General features: G+C 30.3%; 1 protein-coding gene across 1 annotated transcript; it reads right to left on the reverse strand.

Annotated features, from left to right (window-relative positions):
* Positions 1–890: 890 nt before the first annotated feature.
* Positions 891–11,713, reverse strand: LOC114282205 (stemmadenine O-acetyltransferase-like). Its single transcript, XM_082875115.1, has 2 exons — positions 11,216–11,713; positions 891–1,931 (listed from the first exon to the last, which is right to left on the reverse strand). The coding sequence occupies exons 1-2, from the start codon at positions 11,664–11,666 to the stop codon at positions 964–966; spliced, it is 1,419 nt and encodes a 472-aa protein (XP_082731241.1). The 5' UTR covers positions 11,667–11,713; the 3' UTR covers positions 891–963.
* Positions 11,714–23,157: the final 11,444 nt, after the last annotated feature.

Consider the following 23,157-nt stretch of genomic DNA (forward strand, 5'->3'; position numbering starts at 1 on the left):
GAAATAGTATCTTCAATTGTCCTTATTTGAAACAAGATTTAAAATTCAGGGTCAAATGTGCCACAATTGAAAAGTTAGGACCAAAGTGATACAAGCCCCAAACTATAGGGACTGTTAGTATAGTTCGCGCCTTTTTTTTTTTAAATCGAGTTTTTTTATTTTTTGTTTTTCATATTTTTTTTATTCTTACAGAATTTGTTTAGTAATTTAAATAATTTTTTTACTTTTTATATTGACTTAACTTAGATATACCTAAAAAATAAAATATTTTTAAAAATTAATAAATACACAAGAATACGAAAATATATTGAATTTTTATTTTATTTTATTTTTGTATTTTTGGTATTTAGTAAATTTTTTAAAGATTTTTTTTATAAATATTATACCTTTTAAGTGTGTTTATGTTAGGTGCATTTAAAAATTAAAAAAATTAGTTAAAATATTAAGAAAAAATTAGTACAAGCAAAAATATACGGAAAACAAAAAATTTAATTTTCTAAAAAGTAAAATCTAAATTCTAAAACCAGGTACTCTCTTTAACAAAAACAAAAACAAAATGTATGGGAATATTTAATTATTTGAACAACGAAAAAAAATGTAAATAAGATTCGAAATATGCATGTTCGTCATTTCTCTTTTACTATTTGTCTAGAATTTTAATTGAAAAAGAATAGCTTGTTTATTTCTCAATATTACCAATGTTCATGTTAAACACCGAACTTTAAATCATACCCAATAAAAGTAAATATGAAAACTAAAATTGAACATTTTTTTTTATTCAAGAAAAAATAGTTATATTTTATTAATGATAATAAAACATTACAAAAAGAAGAAAAAGACATAATAAAAAAAAAACACCGTCAACAACTAAACTGAGATGCTATGCTCTATTGGAGAGTAGTACAACTTTATTATTTATATTATATTCTCAACATCATGTAATAGTAAGAAATTACACAAAATTTATAAGGAGCTGAGAAGTGGAAATTTAGGATTGGAAACAAATGAGAGGAACTCTTTATCAGTTTCAAGTTTCACCAGATCGCCCTTATTCATACAAATCAATGCTTCTATGCCGTCACCTGATTTAGTAGGAAAGAAAGCAACCACATTATCAAGATTTACTACACCCATAGTCACCCATACAGGCCTTCCCCATCCAAAATCAGTTTCATATAGCGGGAACCTAGCTATGCTCGAAAACATAAAAGTAAACACTGCCTCTCCACCACCTCTTCCTCCTCCTTTATTACCACCCTCCTCTTTCTTGGAATTCAAGCCCCCCATACCACCACCACCACCCTCTTGGAGTTTCCTTACATAATCGCTATTAACTTTTCTTATCCCATCTCTCATCTGAGTGACCAAGCTACCATGATCCTCTCCTATAGCGCCTTTTTCCAATGCCGGTGGTGCTAATATTGCTATGGAAAATCGACTAAGGTTACCATAATATGAATTAGGTAAAGGTGGATTGAGTCTCGTGCGCAAGTTCACCCCTTGAACCACTAGGTATCTAATTCCTTCTCCACATACTGCCTCTCCTCGAGTGGCGGCCATATATCTACACCATATAAAAGTAGAAAGTGCCTCAACACGAGTTGGATTATTATGTATGGTTTTGTTGTTGGCAGTGACAGTAGTGGTGGTGGTGGTGGTGGTGATGGGGGTGGTGGGGGTGTATTTGGCTTTAAGAGTAGAGATGGCGGAGTCACTAAACACGAAGCTCTTTGCAATGATCTTGTTTTTTGCAGTGCCAACGCCGTGCTGGTGGTGATTGGTATTGGGATTAAGTGTAGGGGGAAAGATGTTGGCCGAACCGAATTGGGGATAAACCAAATTGCTATGATCTCCACGACTAATAGTTGCCCAAAATTTCATAAACATAATTGCTGATAATGCATCTGCTATCTTGTGTGAAGTACATAATCCTGTTAGAGAGAGAGAGAGAGAGAGAGAAAAAAAAAGTACTTGGATTTATTTACACTACAAGAAATTAAAATTTTAGAGACAAAAATAATTTGTCTATAAAAATTATACTGTTAAGGACAAAATGAAAGAATTTCTAAAAATATATATTTAATCATACTACTACATTTTAAAGACAAAGCTATTTGGATGCAAAAAAGTTAGTAACTTTTTACCAACAACTTTAATTGGTCCCCAATAAACTAACTCATACATTATTTTATTTTATTTTATTTTCATTGTTTGAGCTTTAATAGTCGGAATTTCATTTCATTCTCCACGCTACTCTCTCGATCGATCGATCGAGTTAATCCCTAACTCGATCGATCTTATCGATCGTGTCTTAGCTTGAATCTTCGAAGCTGAAAGATCTAGAGCTAAAAAGGACTGAAAGAGGGAAAATAATACTGATTAATCATATACTTGAATCGCCATTGAAGAGAAATAGGTCCATTTTAAGGTAAAATATTTGTATCCATAAGCTCATGAATGACATTTCAATGAAGCCCTTGAGAAAAAGATATGATGGATGAGTTGTTCTGTTTTGTAGGTAGATATAATTACAATTTACAATCTATTCAATAAATAGTTGAATGCTACAAACAATGCTTATGGCACTAGCCTTATAAATTGGAAATGATACCTTTGAAATCTCTATCAGTTTATGATATACAATCAAATATTACGTATTAATGAAGCAGAGCATGGTATTTGTTTGTCATTGAAATATCTTTTGATTAAGCCTCTTTGAATGCAATGAGCATGGTGTTTTTTTTTCTTTTTTTTTTTGGTGTTGTTGAATTTTAATTTGGAGATGAACATATGATATGGTGATATGTTTGATATTTTTTGTTTGGTTGTTGAGAAATCAAGTAAGGAAAATGAGTTTCTGTTCAAACTAGTATTCTTAGAGTAATTGTTACAAAATCAAAAACAAAAACAAAAAAAGTATGTTATCAAACTTTTAGAGACCAATTTAGTTGTTTGAAAATACATTATAAATTTTGCAGACCACTTTTAGTTGTCTGGAAAACTAACTTTTAGACACAACTTCCACTTGTCTCAAAAACTAAAAACTTTTAGAGACCAATTTAGGTTGTCTCAAAAGCTAAATTTTTTGTCTCCATAAAATCAAAACTTTTTGCAACCACATATTTTTGTCTCTAAAAATCTATTTATAGTGACAAATGCAAAATTTTGTCTCTAAAAGTCAATTTTTGAATTTTCTGGACGGGCCATTTAGGATAAACTTTGCAACGGACAAAATTAGTTGGCTAAAGTTTTTCCCAACAAATATTACATTTTTAGGGATGAAATAAATTTGGCCCTAAAAAACTGATTTCTTACTATTCATGTATGAAAAAATGAAGGCCAAAACTTCACTTTATACGTCTCGTTTATTTGTTTATTTAGAAATGGGTAATGATACATAAATGCAAATACAGAATGACATGATTTAATATGGACTCTTTATTTTTAAACAAAATACTTATGAAGATGACTTTCTTAAGAGTTTAATCCCAAATAAGAGGTTGTGGGTTCAATTCTCCCCGAGGGAGAGTTGAATTAGGAGGTAGGGTGAGGAAGCTAACTCCCGTGGATGTTAATTTATCAACTGACTTTTACCGATCTAAAAAGAAGAAGAAAATGAGTTTATTTAAAAAATGATACTATTAAATTGGGTGAGGGTTAAAGTGCACTATCATAACATTCTATGTATTTGTCGAATATCTACTTATATGGTGATGAGTGGGTCTACAAATCAAAAAAAAAAGACCAAAAATTTGCCTAGAATATAAAATATAAGGCTGAGATTTATTTATGGAGTGGATCCACAACAAAAAAAAAATTGAACTTACACCGCTAAATTAAAATTGTAGATAAATTAATGTTTTGTTTTTATTTTTGTTTATAGACTTTCCAAATTAATTGTGATACAACTATTATTGCGGCTTTCATTGTTATTGTTATATATCAATGATGTGGTAATCTATCTATCTATACTATATATATAACCAAATGTAGTTATTTTGTCAAAAACCTCCAAATATTTATTCCTAAATTCTTATAATTTTAAAACACTCTCTTTCCTACGTGGCAACCTTCTTTGATTGCCTTTCATGTTTTCTATTTTTTTCATTTTTTACTTGTTTGATTAATTAAAATTAAAATTAATTTCATTACTTATGGATAAAGATTTGAATTTCAAAATTCCTAATATTTATTCCTAAATTCTCATAATTTTAAAACACTCTCTTTCCTATGTGGCAACCTTCTTTGATTGCCTTTCATGTTTTCTATTTTTCTTCATTTTTTATTTGTTTGATGAATTAAAATTAAAATTAATTTCATTACTTATGGATAAAGATTTGAATTTCAAAATTCCTCCATATGGATAAACATATAAAAACTGAAAATTAATTTTACAATCTACAGATAAAGATAAAAAAATAAACAATTAATTTAAAAAAATTAATTTCATAACTTATAGATAATTTAAAATTTCTTCCCATAAGTAAACAAATAAAAGTTGATAAATAATTTATAAAAATTAATTGCATGGCCTACAAATAAAGATAAAGATTAAATAATTAATTTTTTTTTAATAAAAAAAAATTACTCTCTTTTTTTTCCCCTTCATTTCGTACTTTAATTAATTTCATTATAGATAAACATATAAAAATTCATAAATAATTTATGAAAATTTATTTCATGACCTATAGATAAAGATAAAAAATTTTAAAATTATTTTAAAAAAATAATTTCATGACTTATAGATAAATAAATATATAAAAATTGATAAATAATTTATAAAGATTAATTTCGTGGCCTACAGATAAAGATAAAGATTAAATAATTGATCTTCAAAAAATTAAAATAATAGAATTTAGATAAAGATATGATTTGTTAATCTATATATCTATTAAAAACATAAATATCTAAATCTTTATTTTGATTTACTCTTTTTTTTTTTCTCCTATCACATATTATCTTTTTTTATTTTAAATTTTTTATCTTATGAAATGCTCTTATCTATAAATTTTTATCTCCTATTAAATTCTTAACATTCTCTTGATAATTTTTATTATTCGTTATTATCTACCAAATCATAAAGATTGTTAAAATATATATATATATATATATATATATATATATTATCGCTCTGAATGAGAATAGTATTAATAATGAAATAATAAAGGCTACATGGGAGAATGTAGCACAAAAATCTCACAAAATTAATTTTCTTCACTATATTTATAAAAGGTAATAATTTGAGATTCTTTCTATTAGTTATTAAAAATAATTTGCATTAGATCATTGTTATGTTTTTTTTTTTATAAGGCTATCATTCGTTATAGTATTTCTTCAATTCCATCTCTAAATTCTCTCTTTGAAATCTTTGTTTTTTCAATAATTAAGTTTAGAATCAATTTCTTATCAAATTTGTTTTCTTGATCCTTATTTTATTGAAGGATCGAAACGAATAAAACTTTCATATAATATATGAAATTGATGAATATAATACAATGATGATAGGGAAGTACTGCATATTTGTCAATATCTTTATGTTATTATTAGTTGATTTGCTAGATTATACTATCAATTTAGAGCCCATATGATTTAATTCAATATTCATGACTCTATTTGTATTTGACCATTTTTTCGTTGAGTAGCCAATATAATTTTTTTTTTTTTGGTATATAATGATTAAAGCTATCATTTGTTATATTTTTTCAAGTACAATTCAAATAATTTTTTATCATTTTTTTATAAATAAAATGGATTAAAACTATTCTCTTATATAATTTTTATAATACTATGACATTCTTATCTTGATTAATTTTTTTAAAATGATGTAGGAACTATGCAACTATTATTCAAATTATGGAGAATGATTTATACTTTGATATGATGTGAGTGTGTCATTGATAGAGGAAATCAAAGATAAAGAGTTGCTAATATAATCAATTAATGATTTGTTTCAGAAGTTCTTTTTATAAGCAAGGCAACAAACTTAGATTAAAATTTTTTAAAAACTACTTATAAATTATAATTAAAATTTGATATTTATTCATAATTTGATCCCACAATAATAATAAACACCACTGATTTAAAAGTTTAAGTAAATTTATGATAACTTTTCTAAGCTTATAGAATTTCTCTCTTTTAATGTTTTGTTTAGTTTGATACAAGTTATTTATATTATCAAGTGATTATGATATTATTATTCTCAACAATTTTTATAATTAATAATTTCTTATGCATATCAAATTTTATTGTAAAATTTTGTAGGTTAATTATTGTTAACATCTACCTAGATGGTTTAATATTATGGCTTGTCGCTATTAAGATATAATTTAAAATTAAGATAACTTATTTATCACACAGAATATATATAGTCTATTTTTCCTTGCATCGCACGGGTTACCGCTAATAAATAATAAACTATTGTATTGAAGTTCTTTTTTCCTACGTAGGATTTTTGCATCTACTTGACAAAGGAACTGAAAGTGGAGAGTTCAAAAGGTATCCTTAAGCCTATGTTCTAAGAAATGGGGAGGAAATTTGAACCTCACCGATTACTAAGGAATTGTTTGGAATGATCTAAATAAATATATATATTGATTTTTTTATAAAAAGATGTATAGAAAATTAAAGAAGTAATGTAACCTAAAAAAGACAAAAACATAAATAAATACACTTTTTTAGTACATCCCAAACAATCTCTATATGTGTAAAGTTCACAACCATTATAACTATTAAACAATGCGGATCAAAAAAATTAGGCTAAATTACACTCATCTCCTTTGACAATTAGACTTAGGGTTGAGCAAAGAATCCGTGAAATCCGTAATCCGATCCAGTCCAGTCTAATCCGATAGGTTTGGATTGGTTTTTTGAATCCATGGTTCGGTTCCGGATTGAAGAATTAAAAATCCGTAACCCACGGATTGGTTCCGGATTGAACCCCACGGTTCCGGATTGGAACCGATCCGTACCGTATGCAAATAGTCTATATTTTTATTATACATCCTCCCTCATAGTATCTTCTTTTATTCTATATAAAACCTCAACTTAAACCTAAACCCATATAATATTATCTTTTATTACTTTTGTTTGTTAGTTTTTAGTTTTAATTTATAATGGTCTAAATTTTTATGGTGAATCCAATTTTCTTATGAATGATTGTTTAAATTCTAGAACAGTATGTTGCTATTATAGAAAAATATGTTGCTATTGTGGAACTAATATAGCGCTATATTTATGTTTTTATGAAATTAAAGTGTTATATATATATATATATTTGTTGTTTAATTATGTGAATCCGTGGTCCTAAACCGATCCAATCCGTATTTAAATGGATTGGTTCGGATTGGTTCTATGATTTAAACGGATTAGATTGGTTCTAATTTTTCAGGAATCGTAGACAACAAATTGGTCTTGGTTTTACCCTAATCCGATCCAATCCGGACCATGCTCACCCCTAATTAGACTAGTCTCCCCCCCCCCCTCTCTCTAAATTGCACATTTAATGATTATCAACGAAAAATCTCGAATATTAAAATTACTAAACTAACCATTCTATTAATGCCATTAATCACAGGGGCAAGAAGGTGTCTATAATTTACCTAAAAAATTAACTATTAAACTATTGAATTTACCAAAAGTAGTAAGATAATAAAATATTGACAATAAGGCCCCGTTTGTTTTCAGAAAAAAATTGGAGAGAATTGATAGTTAGAGAATTGTTAGTGAAAGAATTAAGTAAAATTGTATTTATTTTGATGATACTTGTTAGTGTGGGGATTGTTAAATTATTTTATATAAAATAAAAAAAAACCATGGTTTTTACTTAACAAAAAAATATAAAAACATTAAACATTAATGTTCAAAATGTGCTGCCTAACATGCAAAAAATAAATTTAAAAAAATAAAATTACACTTGGCCAGTTACCCGCTAAACGTCATCCCGGACGACCAGTAACACCCTAAGTCAAACGGACTATTTTTTAATACCATTTCTCAGTCCATACTCATAATCAACTCACCAAGGCCTTTTGTAATCCGCTCCGGACTACGAATCCGAAGCTCACTTTGTAAAATAAATATAATATTATTTTTACTGTTTCTCACTAGAAGTTCACTCCGAACTCCTACAACAGAAAACAATCAAAGCCTAAGGATTTGTGGCTTCACTCTACTCAATGGATTGTAGATCCAATTTAGCACATTTCGGATTCACTTTGTTGATCTAGATTGTTTAGTTTTGAGTATTTCTAACTTGTCTGGAAAAAATCGGATAGTTGGCAATTTCAAATTGGGTTGATGACAAATATATAATTAAAAAATAAATTCTAAATTTTTTTTTAAAAAAAATCACGTGATTTAAATAGTAATATTCTGAACCACACTGGACCCTTCAGTCCAAACATTGATTATTTTAAAGACGTGTGATTCGAATGAACCTTTTTTTGGGGGGGTGGTTGGGGGGTTCTCGGATTGATTGGCAATTTCAGGGGATTCTATTTACCCCAAAAAATTATCAAGTATTCTCAATTTTTAAGTATACCTTATTTAATTATTTAAAATTTTATTTTACTCTCATTACACCTTATTATTTTTTTCAAATTACCCTCAAGGCTAACCCAAATAATAAATAATAAAAAAATTAAATTATTTTAAAAAAATTTCAATACAAAAAATAATTCTCAAATACAGGGGAAAAACTAAATTTATAAACACATAAGTATTATAAATACATAAAAAATCAAATTTTTACATAAGCATTATAAAAATTTTCAATATAGAAAAAATAAAAAAAAAAACACAACAACAACAACAACAACTTTTACATTATAAATTATCTACAAGAATGCTTGTAAAAAAAGTAAAAACCACACTTATAAGCACATAAGCATCAGGCGCAAATAATAAAGAGTAGTTCTCAAATAATGTACTATTTAAATGACAAAATAAGAACAACTCCAATAATATATTATAGTTAATCTAATTACTGGGCCCTCTAATTTTTGTCAAAAAAATGATATAGAAAATAATTGATGGCACTGTACAAAAATTATGAAATGCCTTTATATGAATACTTACCTCTTTTTTGATGGGTTACTTCAAAAAACTATTTTGATTATTACTCTCATCCATTATTTGATTTTGTTCAAACTTTCTTCTAGGGTTTAGAGTTTCAAAATAATAAAAAACAATGATGTTGATAATGATGGTGAGTTTTGGTAGGATAGATTGAAATTTTGGAGGGAGGATAAAGAAGAAGAAGAAGAAGAAGAAATAAACTTTGATCTATTGGGGAAAAAGATACAGAAATTTGAATATGAATAATTGATTATGGTGTACCATGAGACAAAAAAATTATTTTAGGGTTTAATATGTGTTGTCTTTATTAGTAAATTCATATTAGGATATAATATGAATTAAAATTTATAAATTTAAATTGGGTGTACTAAAATATATTTTGGATTCAAATAGAAATCCCCCAATTTTTGTCTTACTAAACCCAAAATGGGCTAAACTAGACTCCTTAATCGAAACAGTACTATTCCGGGCTTGTTTAGTAGCATTTTTGGGAAGTCAAAAAAAAAATCAACTTATTGACTTTCTGATTTATTTGGATTGCATCATCTATTATTTTTTCATACACTTTTTTATAATAAGACAATAAGCCCAAAAAAAAAAGGTACTTCCTAAAATAAGCTAATTTAACTTATTTCTTTGAAAACAAACTAATAATGCTGTTTGATTACATTTTTGAATTAACTTGGCCTCTCAAAATTAGTGAGATTTTTTAAAACTACAATTTATTGTTTTTACTATTTTTTGGAACTCTTAAATATGCATGGACATTAAAAAAAAAAAAAAAAAAAAAAAAGCTATATCTTTTGTCATAATTATTACTTTCGAGATTATTCTACATATTTACACAAAAATGAAAAAGAAAAAGTTATGGGTCTGTTTGGTAACATTTATGTTTTCTGTTTATATTAACAAAAATTTTATAAATTAGTTTTTATTTATTTTTTGTTTATTTTTATAAAAACATAAATTACAAACGCATTTGGTAATTAACAAAATGTTTAAAAAAATTTAAAAATATAAAAAAGAGTGAGAAATGGCAAGTGGTGGCAAGTGGCGGCTGAAGACGGTGGTGGAAAGTGGTGATGGTAGGTGGTGGGTAGCGGGTGGTGGTGGGTGGTGGTGGTGGTGGGTGACGGTGACGGGTGGTGTGTGGTAGCGAGTGGGTGGTGGTGGTGGTGGTGGCAGGTGGGTGGCGGATGGCAAGTGGTAGTGGGTGGTGGCAGGTAGATGGTGGGTGGTGGTGGTGGGTGAGTGGGTGACGATGGCGGGTAGTGGGTGGTAGCGAGCAGGTGGTGGTGGTAGTGGTGGCGGGTGGTGGGTGGTGGTAGCAGGTGGGTGGCGGATGGCAGGTGGTGGTGGGTGGTAGCGGGTGGGTGGTGGTGGCGGGTGGTGATGGTGGGTGACGGTGGCGGGTGGTGAGTGGCGGTGGCAGGTGGGTGGCGGATGGCGGGTGGTGGTGGTGGTGCGTGGGTGGGTGACGGTGGCGGGTGGTGGGTGGTGGTAGTGGTGGTGGTGGTGGCGGGTGGGTGGCAGGTGGCTGGTGATGGTGGGTGGTTGGTGGTGGCGGGTGGTGGCTGGTGGCAGATGGGTGATGAATGGTGGTGGCGCGTAGGTGGCGGGTGGTGGTGGCGGGCGCTGGATGGTAGTGGCGGGTGGGTGGTGGTAGTGAGTGGTGGCTGGTAGCTGGTGAGTAGTAGTGGCAGGTGGTGGTGGGGAGTGGGTGGTAGGTGGTGGTGGCGGAAGACGGTGGTGGAAAATGGTGGTAGGTGGTGGCTAGTGTTGGGTGGTAAAAAAAAAAAAAATTGAAAACTCAAAACGAAAACACATTTTTTGAGTTTACATTTTTTAGCCAAATTTATAAACTGAGACCACTGATTTATAAATCAAAAATATACCAAACAAGTTTTTATTTGAGTTTTTAAAATTTTTGAAAATATAGACAGAAAATTGAAAACGTAATTGTTACCAAACGGCACCTATGTAACAGCTTATTGGAACAAACATGTTTAATTTTTTTTCATAAATCATTAAAAGTTATCCCACACAATTTATGTAGACTTTTTTGAAGTTAATAATCTTTTTTTTTTTTAAATTATCATAATAAAAGTTAATTTATAAATGATACAAAACGAGTCCTCACCAATAGCCATGCCACCGCAGTTGAAGAAGTTGAGTTGGACAGCTAAGAGTAGATCCCCGGCATAATCAAACTCAGGATATGGAAACAAGCAATTGAGTGTGGAGTTGGAATTGCTTTGTCCAACAACATGGTCGAGACTAGATTGGACTTGGGCTTCAAAAAAAGGAACACCCTCGTCGTTGCAATCAAAAAAGAAGTTGTCTTTGACACGACCAGCTAGTGGGTAGAACCATGACAGTGTCTCAGAAAGTGACTCCTTTAGCTTCTCACTTCTTCTTCTATCATTTGTGGCTTTGTTAAGCCCTGAATTGGATGATGCATAGAAGTAGATAAAAGGAACAAAGTGTGGTTGTTGTATTTGATCAAGAAATGAGAGCTTCAATTGGCAAAGGTGTTGGGGTGTTGGGTTGGATGGTTTGATGGTTTGCCTTGACGTTACCACAACCTTCATTTTTTTTTTCTTTTGTGATTTCCTTTGTTTTAATTACAAGTTAGCGAAAGGCATGTATATATAGGAAAACTCTACGTTATGTACACACCCTGAACATTAATTAAAAATTTTAAAAAAAAGAGGGAAATGTCAATGTTTAGAAAATATTTTTAAATTAGTAATAAATTTTATAAATATTAAAATATAAAATTATACATTTTTTTCATAAATTTGTAATAAAAACCACACATGGAATTTCTCTCTTAGCATCCCTACATTTTTATTACAATTTTCTTTTGATCGCTTCACTTTCAATTATGACAACTGTCTCTTTATATTTTAAATTAAGTTGTAATGTCATTCTTTAGTTATTTAGGTCAAGTTTGGCAACTCTTAAAAAAGTCAAAAAGTCACTATCCTATTTAAGTCACATCATCTTATTTAAGTCACATCATCTCTCTAACACATCACTTCAAACCCAATCCAAACCCAACCTATATTTCATAAAAATTCAAAAAGTGCACTTATTTAGTTTTCCCAAACTTGGCCTTAATGTTAATGAGGTTGACAAAAATTTGAAAGTGAAAGTGACCTTAATGAGATTTTACTTAATTCAAAAATTAAAGTGAGATTTTGATAAAAACATAAGAGTGCTAATGAGGTTTAAATAAAAATGTTACGTTTAACTCACATAACAAATTTCCTCAACTTTATTAATGGTAAATGGGTAGAAAAGTAACATTACAACTTAACTTTAAAATGTAAAAAAATTAATTATCACAATTAAAAATAGGGCAAATTACATATACCCCTCGAAGTTTGGCTAAATTACAGATATCCCCCTGAGGTTTCGGAAATTACATCCCGCCCCTGAGGTTTGTATTTTCATAACAATTTGTCCCCTGAAGTTTATATTTCATAACAAATTACCCCCTAATTTCTTATGCAAATATAGCATTCAGGGGGAATTCATAATTTCTCAAACCACAGGGGGTATCTGTAATTTAACCAAACCTCGAGGGGTATATGTAATTTGCCCTTAAAAATAAAAATATCAAAAAGTAAGGTTATATTATGCTGGGGGAGAGAGAAAAACAGAGAGTGTGGCGCTAGGAAATCAAGGGGTGATTTGAGATGTTCTAAATAAATGTATTTTTTGATTTTTTATATAATAAAAAATATTTGTAGAAAAGTAGTGAAAGTGAGTAGAAAAATAAAGAGGAAATGTTGATTGATGTGACCTAAATAAGTGTATATATGTAAAAAAAAATATATATATTTTTTTAGTGCATGCCAAACACTTACTAATTTTGATGGAACACTTAATAATTACAACTTTGAAATTGTTGGTCAATAATCAATAACAATAAAATAATAATTTGTAACTAGTATATTATAGATAATGCAAAAAAAAAAATGCATATAAGTTTTATTATATAATAATATACATATATTTTTTTTTGTACAAAATTTGAGAAAAAATCAGTATAACAATACTATCACATTATCATTGACATGTAGTATCATTAAACAGTAGTAAATCAACACCTAGAGGATGAACCTCGCTTGTTAAATGTAATTATTAATTCAATAACTTTTACATCTTGTGTATCAATGATAATGTGGTATTGCTGTTGCATTAAATTTTTTTTAAAAAAAATCTACACATAATTATGTGACGTATTAAGTAGGACATTTGACGTAGTGATTGTGTGACACTTTTTATAGTATGAAATTTTGGATTTAATTTATATGAAGAAAAGTTTGATACTCTTTATAATGATGGTGTATTTGATTGTTGGGTTTAGACTTGATAAGTTTAATGTATTGATTGTGTTAAATTTTGTTAACATTTTAATTATTATAAACTAATAATCTATTTAATGAGATAAATATTTCTCATACTCAAAATCTAAATTGAGAGGACGGCACGACAAAAGAAGGAAACAAACGCGAAACACGAGGCTGAGAAATTAAAAAATAGTAGTGGTTGCAAGAGACCATGATAGGTCTATTAATGTCAGAGCTTCACCTTAGAGTAAAAATGAAATATCTTCATGTCAATGTCATATTTATAAGAAAAATGCTTGCTCCCACTAATTAGGTGGCAGTGGATCTTGCCATAAATGATGTGATGTTTTGATCTTGAAGTTGTGTTTTTTTTTTTTATTACTTTTTTAATGCATTAATGCTATTAGTGGTGATGTTTTTAGTAGGATGAATCATTGTTGTATTTATAAATATGTACAGATTGAATGAACCATCTACAATCACTTACCAGCAAGATGGTCCACCACTCCAATAATTAATCAAACGCTCACATAGCTCCGGAAAAAAAATAATAATAATAACAATAATAATAATAAAATAAAAAAGAGCTATAAATTTATTCATAATTTTTAATTAGTAAAATTATACTAACAGTCTCTATAATTTAAAACTTGTGTTATTTTAGTTCTTAATTTTTTTAATTTTGACATATTTGATCTTAAATTTTTAATTTTGTTCCAAATAAGGGCAATTGAAGATACCATTACTTAATTTTAAAAGCAAAGTCGTCAATTTGATAAAATATAAACTAATTTAACAAAAACAAATGTCAAAAAAATATTTTTGAATTTTTAAAACTATTTTTATCCACCAAAAATAAAATTATATAAAATTGATAAATCTTTTATACATTTATATTTTTTATTTTTTTTACCAAATTAATTTTTATTATGTGTTTGGATGATGATCATGTAATGGATGGTTGTTTTTACTTTTATTAAATTAATTTCTATTTTTCAAAACTCAAATATGGCAACAACTTTGATATCATTATTAAAGGACAGGGGGTCACTGTTGTGCCCCTCCCTACTGTGTTCCTGCTATGCCTTAAAACGGCACAGTTTCACCACTTCTTTTTTTTTTTCATGTTGTCACTATATTTTTTTGACATGATAAATTACACTTTACCCTTAAACCCTAAACTCTAGAATAAAAAAATAAATAAAATAAATAAGTTTTAAGAATTAAACCTAAACCCTAAACCCTAAAACAAAAAAAAATTAAAAATTAAACCCTAAACCCTAAAATTAAAAAAAATAAATTTTAAAAATTAAACCTAAGTCCTAAACCCTAAAATAAATAAATAAAATAAATTTTAAGAATTAAACCCTAAACCTTAAAATTAAAAAAATAAATAAAAATTAAACCTAAACCGTAAACCCTAAAATAAAAAAAAAGAATTAAATCCTAAACCCTAAACCCTAAACCCTAAAATAAGAAAAAAATAAATTTCAAGAATTAAACCCTAAACCTTAAAATAAAAATAAATAAATAAATTTTAAAAATTAAACCCTAAACTCTAAAACCTAAAATAAAAAAAATAAAAAAAATTAAGAATTAAACCCTAAACCCTAAACTCTAAATCCTAAAATAAAAAACATAAATTTTAAGAGGGGGAAAGAAGATGAACTGTGCCGTTTTATGGCACAACAGGAACACAGCAGGGAGGGGGCACAGCATTGACCTCACTCCCATTATTAAACCAATCCATTAAATTCAAAAATTCAAAACTGAAAACATTTCATATATTAATATATTGATTACACATTAAATGCCTAACAACAACACATTACATGATCATCATCTAAATATATAATAAAAATTAATTTAGTGAAATAAATAAATGCGTAAAAGATTTATCAATTTTATATAATTTTATCTTTGATGGATAGAAATAATTTTTTAAAATTCAAAAATATTTTTTTGACATTTATTTTTTAAATTAGTTTATATTTTATCAAATTGACGACTTTGCCCTTAAAATTGAGTAATGGTATCTTCAATTGTCCTTATTTGAAATAAAATTCAAAATTCATGGTCAAATATATTACAATTGAAAAGTTAAAGAACCAAAGTGACACGAGTCTCAAACTATAGGGACTGTTAGTGTAATTCGTCCTTTTTAATCAATAATTGAAATTTATTTCTGAAATACCTCACAATACATAAAATCTACATGGTAGATATGAAATTTGGAACAAATTTTGATTGCTTATTCTCGTCTCATACACTTTTCCTAAACCAAATAATATAATTATAAATAGATTTAAATACAAAACGTCTCGCGAAACTCTTTCAAATAGAGATTTTTGAGATTATTTTTTTATTATGAATTTAGATAAAAATTTAAAAATTATAAGAAAAATATGAAATTAATGTGAATGAAATATAAATTAAATTTTTTTTCCCGTTTTAATAATCTAAATCATTTATTTTATAAGATTCTTCGTGTATATGATTCATAGAGGAAAAAAAATTGATCCAACAATTGTAACTTTTTTATTTTATTGTGTTTGTCTCTTAAAAAAATAGTGGTCTATTTTAAAAAACACACTTGTCTATTTTTTTGAAAACAAATGTGATAAAAAAATGTTTTGGTTGATTTACTTTATCAAAATGGTACATATGATGAAGTTTACAAATCTCTCAAATTCTCCCAAATTTAGATTTTAATTTGAGAGAAATTCAAACTTACTTTGACTATTGAATTTTACAAAATCACATGTCTTGTAGTGCAAAAAACAAGTAATAAATTCTATAAAACCAAAATATCCAAATGTTATAAAGGACATCCAAGACCAAAAAAATTACATTAGGCAGAACAAATAAAAATGAGTCGTAATATTCTCAAAATAGGAAGGAAAATAAAATAATTTTTCTCAATTGAGTGATACGTGAGTCTAAAGTCATTAAAATAAAGAAAATATAAATTTACCAAGAAATCTAAAAAAGTGACCAAATTATTTAAAAGGCTTAAAGCAATAATGAAGTATCAAGAATAATCAGAGGGCAAAACGAATATTAAAAAAATAAAAAATAAATAAATAAAAAACAAACAGAAATTAATCTTGAGCCAAAATGCAGGACCAATGACATGTCAGAGCTTCTCCTTGGAGAGAAAATAGTAATGTCATATTTATATATATAAATACTACCCTATTACCCGTGCTATGCACGGGATAATTATATATATTTATATTTTTAAATTTTTTTTAATATATAAATTATGTTTTTTAAGATTTTTTATAAAAATAATTTAACAATCTTATTACTAATCATAGTATACAGGAGAAATTAAAAAAGCTACTGGAGTAACTATGCAACAGTTTTATCTATAATTATTTGTATGAGGGGATTTTAAATGTTAATCAGAGATTTTGACCAAATCAATAAATGCAGGCATGTGGATTGCAAAAAGTTAATAAATGCCAATCAGGAGATTTTGACCAAATCAATGAATGCTGAGTTTTTTTTTTTTTAAATAAAAAATTTAGAAAATTAAGATTGAAAGATTGGAGCTCCCACAAGGCTTGGGGTTTAGAAACCCCCTTTTTCTTAATATATTTACAATTATTTATATATGTGAATTGCGATTTTTAAATATCTTTTTTTTTTAAATGTCTTCTTTTTTTCCTTGTTTATATTATATTAAAGTTTAATATTTTGATAATAATCATATTTGTTGGACTTTTTAAGAAATTAAATGTCTTATTTTTTTTTATTATATTATATTAAAGTTTAATATTTTGATAATAATCATATGTGTTGGACTTTTCAAGAAATTTTTTTTATGCTTGTTCTTAATGCATTAAAGTGTTATTATGAGGGATAATAATCATATCTGTTGGGACTTTTCAAGGAATTCATGTGTTGGATTTCAAAGAATTTTTTTTATACTTGTTCTTAATGCATTAAAGTGTTATTATGGGGGTAAGACTTGGGGGTTGGGATAAGTTAATAAATGCTAAGTTTTTTTTTTTAAATAAAAAAATCAAAAAAATTAGATTGGGAGATTGAAGCTCCCACAAGACTTGGGTTAAAAACCTCCTTTTGCTTAATATATAGTATAGATGTACGTGCTGAATGGACAATGTACAATCACTTACCAGCTTGATGGTCCACCACTCCAATAATCAAACAGCCTTACATGCCTCCGGGAAAAAAAAAAAAAGGGCTTTAAATTTATTCATAATTTTTAACAAAAAATGATCCGTAGCTCGAAATTCGGTGGCCCGAATTTGGCTTGAAGTCCAAAACGACGTTGTTTTGGGCTTCGTTTTTTTTTTTTCTTCTCCTTTTCTTGCTTTTCAAATGGAGAGACAGAAAAGAGAGAAAGAGGAGAAAAGAGGAAGAGATGAGGAGAAGAAAAGAAGAGGAAGAGAGGAGGCGAGAGAGAGAGGAGAGAAGAGGAAGAGAGAAGGGGGCGGTCGATGATCGCCGATGATGGCGGTGATGGCAGTCGGTGATGTCCCCTTTCCAGTAGATCTGGATTTGATGAAGATGATGATGATGTTGAAGATGATGAAGATGATGATGTTCAAAATCTGTTGGGTTGATGAAGGAAAAAATAAATAAATAAATTGTTGCTGAAGATGTTGATGATGTTGATCTGGATTGAAGATGAAGGGAAAAAAAAATTTGTTGATGAAGATGTTGATGTCAGTGATCCCCTTTCCAGTAGATCTAGATTTGATGAAGATGATGATGATGAAGATGTTGATGTCGGTGATCCCCTTTCCAGTAGATCTAGATTTGATGAAGATGATGAAGATGATGATGATGTTCAAAATCTGAAGATGAAGGGGGGGAAAAAATGTTGATGAACCCAGCAGCATAGCAGACTCAGCTCCTTCTTCTTCTTCTTCTTCTTTTTCATCTTCAGAAAAACGCGAAGAAAGGCCAAACAAAAAAAAAATCGTTTTGGTGTCGAGCCACTCTCGGGCCACAAACTTTCGAGCTACGAATCGGAACTGATTTTTAACCAATTACTCAAATTTATTTCTGAAATACCTCACAACACATGAAATCACGGTAAATATGAAATTTGGAACAAATTTCCATTCCTTATTCTGGTCTCATACACTTTTCCTAAACCAAATAGTATAACCATAAATAGATTTGAATACAAAACTTCTCACAAAACTCTTTCAAATAGAGAGATTGTTTTTGTATCATGAATTTAGGTAAAATTTTAAAAATGATAAGAAAAAAAAAATGAGAATAATGTGAATGAAATATAAATTAATTTTTTTCTCCATTTTCATTTCTTTTTACAAATTTTTTTGAAAATTCATGATTCAAATAAAGCATAAAATCTATATATCATATAAGGAAAATAGAGTTTCTAACCCACAAGCCTTAAGAGAGTTCTAATATTCCAATCTTAATTTTTTATTTTTTTGATTAAAAAAATGCTCAGCATTTATTGACTTTTTCCAACCAACAAGCATTTTTGACTTCTCCCACACACTATGCTTACTGATGAGATTGTTAAATTACTTTTATAAATTATCTTAAAAAATAATTTGTATATAAAAAAATATCTAAAATAAATATAATTTTTTATTAAAAACTAGTAGGTTGCAATTGCAAAAAAAAATTAAAAAAAAAGAGAGAAAAAAAAAATTATACTGTACATTTCATTAAAATTAAAAAATAATTTGTATGTTAAAAAATATCAAAAATAAATATAAATTTTTATTAAAAAATAACAAGTTGCAATTGTAAAAAAAATAAAAATAATAAAGAGAGAGAAAAATTACATTGTGCATTTCATTAAAATTAAAAAAAAAATAATTTGTATATTAAAAAAATATCCAAAACAAATATAAATTCTTATTAAAAAATAACATGTTGCAATTGCGGGGGAAAAAAAAATTACAGTGTGTATTTCATTAATAATGCTCAAAAAATGTGTCTAGTATTTGTGTAAAGACTTGACACGTGTCCACTCTCAAATTACCATGTGAATATAGATGAAACCAAAGAATTCAACTTTAATGGCTATCAAATATTAGAAATCCGACCATTGAAACCTAATAACTATTAATTAATAGAATTCAGCAATTGAAATGTCTTAAATCATATCTCTTTGTCTTCTTAAATGTTCCATTTTTTTGGTTCATACATTCATTCTAATATTGATAGAAAATTGGACGTGTGAAAGAGTGATAGACATTAAAATTATATATTGCGTTATGAAATTGTTGTGACGAAAAATAAAGGTTATTTTGGTGGTATGCTCGAGCGGAGTTTGTTTCTTTTTGTTGTCCGCTCGAGCGGGTCTTATTGCGCTCGAGCGGGGTTTACACACTCTCAGCATTTCATGCCTCTGCAAAACTTTTGTAGGTGTGTTTTTCGCGCTCGAGCGGTTATCTTCGCGCTCGAGTGGGTAGTTTATTTTCTGTAAAAATACTGGAAGGGGGAAATCTACGCTCGAGCGGATTTCCCTTTGCGCTCGAGCGGGTACCCTTCACGCTCGAGTGAGTCTAGTTTTTTGTACTTGACGCTCGAGCGTCCCATTATCCGCTCGAGCGGGTCATACGTATATCAGATATCAGCTAGGTCTTTTTAGATCACTTTTTCACTTTCACACTATCTCTCTTACTTTCTAAAAACCTCTTTTGAGAGCTCCTCTCTCTAGAATCTACCTTCTCTCTAGGGTTTGATCTAGTTAGGGTGATCCCCTATCCTTGGGCCTTTGTAAAAAGTGTTGATCTCGTTGTAGGCTACGTTTTGATCTGAAGATCTTGGGATTTGGAGCATCTCGAAATTCTACATCTTCTCATTTTGAGCTCCAAGTTTGAGGTAGGGATAACTACTCATTTCTATGGTCTTTGACATAAACTATTGGTCATTTTGATGTAATGATTGAGTTGGGTAATTTTGGGTGTTAGGGCTTTCAAAATGTATATAAGAGGGGTTTTGTATTTTGAGCCTATACATGTGTATTTGGGTCTAGAGATGAGGTTATTGGTGTTGTTGGTAATATTTGGACCTTTGGGTCAATATTGAGCTTAAGGGGGAAAATTGCCATGTTTGGGTATATTTGGGTCATTAGTGTAATTAATGACATTTGTTATGGAATTATGAAATTAAGTTGGGAATAATGAAATTGGCTCATTATGAGATAGAATGGTGGAGTTGGATTTATTAATCGCTCACTTTTGAAAATGTCAATAATTTATATGTCGGTGCATTTATTATCTGTTTAGAAATAACTGCTTTGGGCTATCGGTGGAGAATAGTCTTGATTGTTGTAGACACTGCATGATGATTAGGTGAATTAAAACTAATCAATGGGTGTATTGGTTGTCATTGTATATGATGAGTATTTGAATACATGGGTGCCGATCCTGCGGATGAAATTTTCGTAAAATGGCAATTCAAACAATATTTACACATGGGTGCCGAGTCCCGCGGACGAAATTTCCGTAAAATGGCAATCCGAAAATATCTATACATGAGTGCCGAGTCCCGCGGATGAAATTTTCGTAAAATGGCAATTCAAACATAATTATACATGGGTGCCGATCCCACGGATGAAATTTCCGTGAAATGGTAGTTTGAAGTAATGTTGGCATGAGATGTAGTCTCACTTAAGTTGTTCGGTCAGGTTCTGAGCCATGTTTATAAGTTGAGTTTTGTTAAGTGAAGGATTATGGAACTGGATTGTACTTTAGGTTGGTTTAAATGAGTTAAACGTTTGTCAAGTGCTAATGTTTTAGTTATTGTTCATATTATGTTTAGCATATCTCTACTGGGCGTTGGCTCACCCTATATGGGACATCTTTTTCAGGTACAGGTGTTATGCCATCTCCAAGGACGTAACTTGGGAGGCTTGAGGCTGTCATACCCCTTGTGTTGTTTTTGTTGTATTACATGTATATCAAGCCAAGGGCTTATTTGTGTAGAGTTAGTACTCTCTTTTTGAAACCAAGTGTTGACTTGGAAAGATGTAAGCTTGCAGGGCATTCTATTAATTTTTTGAACATTTGTAATTAATACGAGATACACTTTTGTAATATTAACTCTGATGTTTGTATGACAATGTAAACTATCTATCATGTTTATGGAAGGATCGGATGTGGGAATTATGTATTATTTTGAGGGCGTGACAACTTGGTATCAGAGCGTACCGGGTTCGAATACTTGGGTACGTGGGAAGTGGTTAGTACCACAATGGGTTTGTCTCGCTTGTTGGGGATTTATGCATGATGTTATGTATTTACTTGATAACATGTTTATGTGACTATATGAGTTTGGAATTTAGTTTCTGGGATGTTGATTGGATCCTTGGGTTTCTGGGAGTCCTTTTAGAAAAGCACTTGATCAATGCTGTTTCTAACCGGAACTCTAGCAACGCCTCGGGACTGTCATTATCCGGAAATGAAATTCGTAAGTGCTTATGTGATTATGTGCTTACATGGAATGAATTACAATTGTCCACTGCTTTAGGACGCGAGTGAAATAGTTTCGGTACATTTAAGAATGTACTAATACGTTTGTTACTTTTACTAGGATGCCTCGACGAGGAAGTTTTGATTTCCCTCATTTCACACAGGAAGAGTTGCGGAAACAGTTTGTGGAGTTACGCCAAGGTACTACACCTTTGGTACAGTTTGAGGCACGGTTTGCTAACTTGTCGAGATTTTCCCTAGAATTAGTGGAGACGGAGGAATTGCGTTGTTCAGAGTTTGAGAGTAGGCTGTGCAACGATATCCGAGAAAGGATTGTTGGGTCTTGGCATAGAAGCTATAGTGTGCTCGTTAAGGCGGCAGCTCACGTAGAGGCAGCGGTGCTAACTATGGGTCAAAATAGGGAAGAGTCCGTGGTTGTGAGTGTTGGTCAGGTTAGGGAGGAGGCCATCTCGGTAACTCCTACGGTTTTTAGGTACTCTAGGCTCAGTAAGAGGTGGAGGCGAAAGTATGCTCCATCTCAGACTAAGTCCTTTCCTTCGCCAGGGGTTTCGGACTCTTCTATTGGGAGGTCCAGAGAGGTTCAGGTTTCAGGCCAGTCTCAGAATAGGGGTTCTGCTGTTTGTTGCAGATGTGGTCAGCTGGGCCACAAGTCTCCGGTTTGCCCACAGAGGAAGAGGGCAGGGTTGGCAGCTCGACCAGTGACTGCCCCACCAGAATCATTTAGCCAGCCAGGTTTTGGGTCGACCGAATGCTCATTGGGGAAGCAGTTGTTGGGGTCTCCATCAGCTCAGACTTTAAACTAATCTCATGCTTGGGAGCCACTTACTTGTTGGGTGTGTAATCAGCCAGGTCATATCAAACGTTTCTGTACTCAGTCAAGGGCTTCTTTAAGAGTTTTGCGACCTAGGCAGGTCTAGCCTTATTCGACTGGACAGGGGCAATACCGTTTTGGGGGACAAACAGGCCAGATTTCGAGGGCCTCAGGAGAGTCGAGTTCCCAAGCCCCAGTTGGGGAGATTTGCAGTTGTTCCAGGTGTGGTCAGTTGGGGCACATCTGTAGTTCTTGTCCGTGGCTTGTAAGCTCGTAGGATGTCTTGGGTTTGAGAATGACCAACTTTAGCGGCCCAGCGAGGGACAGTGGCAGTGGTAATACCGATGTGGTGGTTTTGTTTTGACTAATCCGTTTTGTAATCGGTGAACTATTGTTTTGTAATCATTGGGTTCTGTGTGTAACCAATGTGTTTCGGGAATGTTGAAACATC

This window comes from Camellia sinensis, chromosome 6, assembly GCF_055761805.1.
Source record: "Camellia sinensis isolate YWXY chromosome 6, ASM5576180v1, whole genome shotgun sequence".
Lineage (NCBI taxonomy): Eukaryota > Viridiplantae > Streptophyta > Magnoliopsida > Ericales > Theaceae > Camellia > Camellia sinensis.

What these genes read in the sequence shown, in the direction of transcription:
- LOC114282205 (XM_082875115.1), bottom strand. Translation starts at nt 11,666, where the DNA reads ATGAAGGTTGTGGTAACGTCAAGGCAAACCATCAAACCATCCAACCCA. An exon ending in CTGCGGTGGCATGGCTATTG is followed by an intron (nt 1,932 to 11,215) that starts GTGAGGACTCGT and finishes TCTCTCTAACAG; the next exon opens with GATTATGTACTTCACACAAG.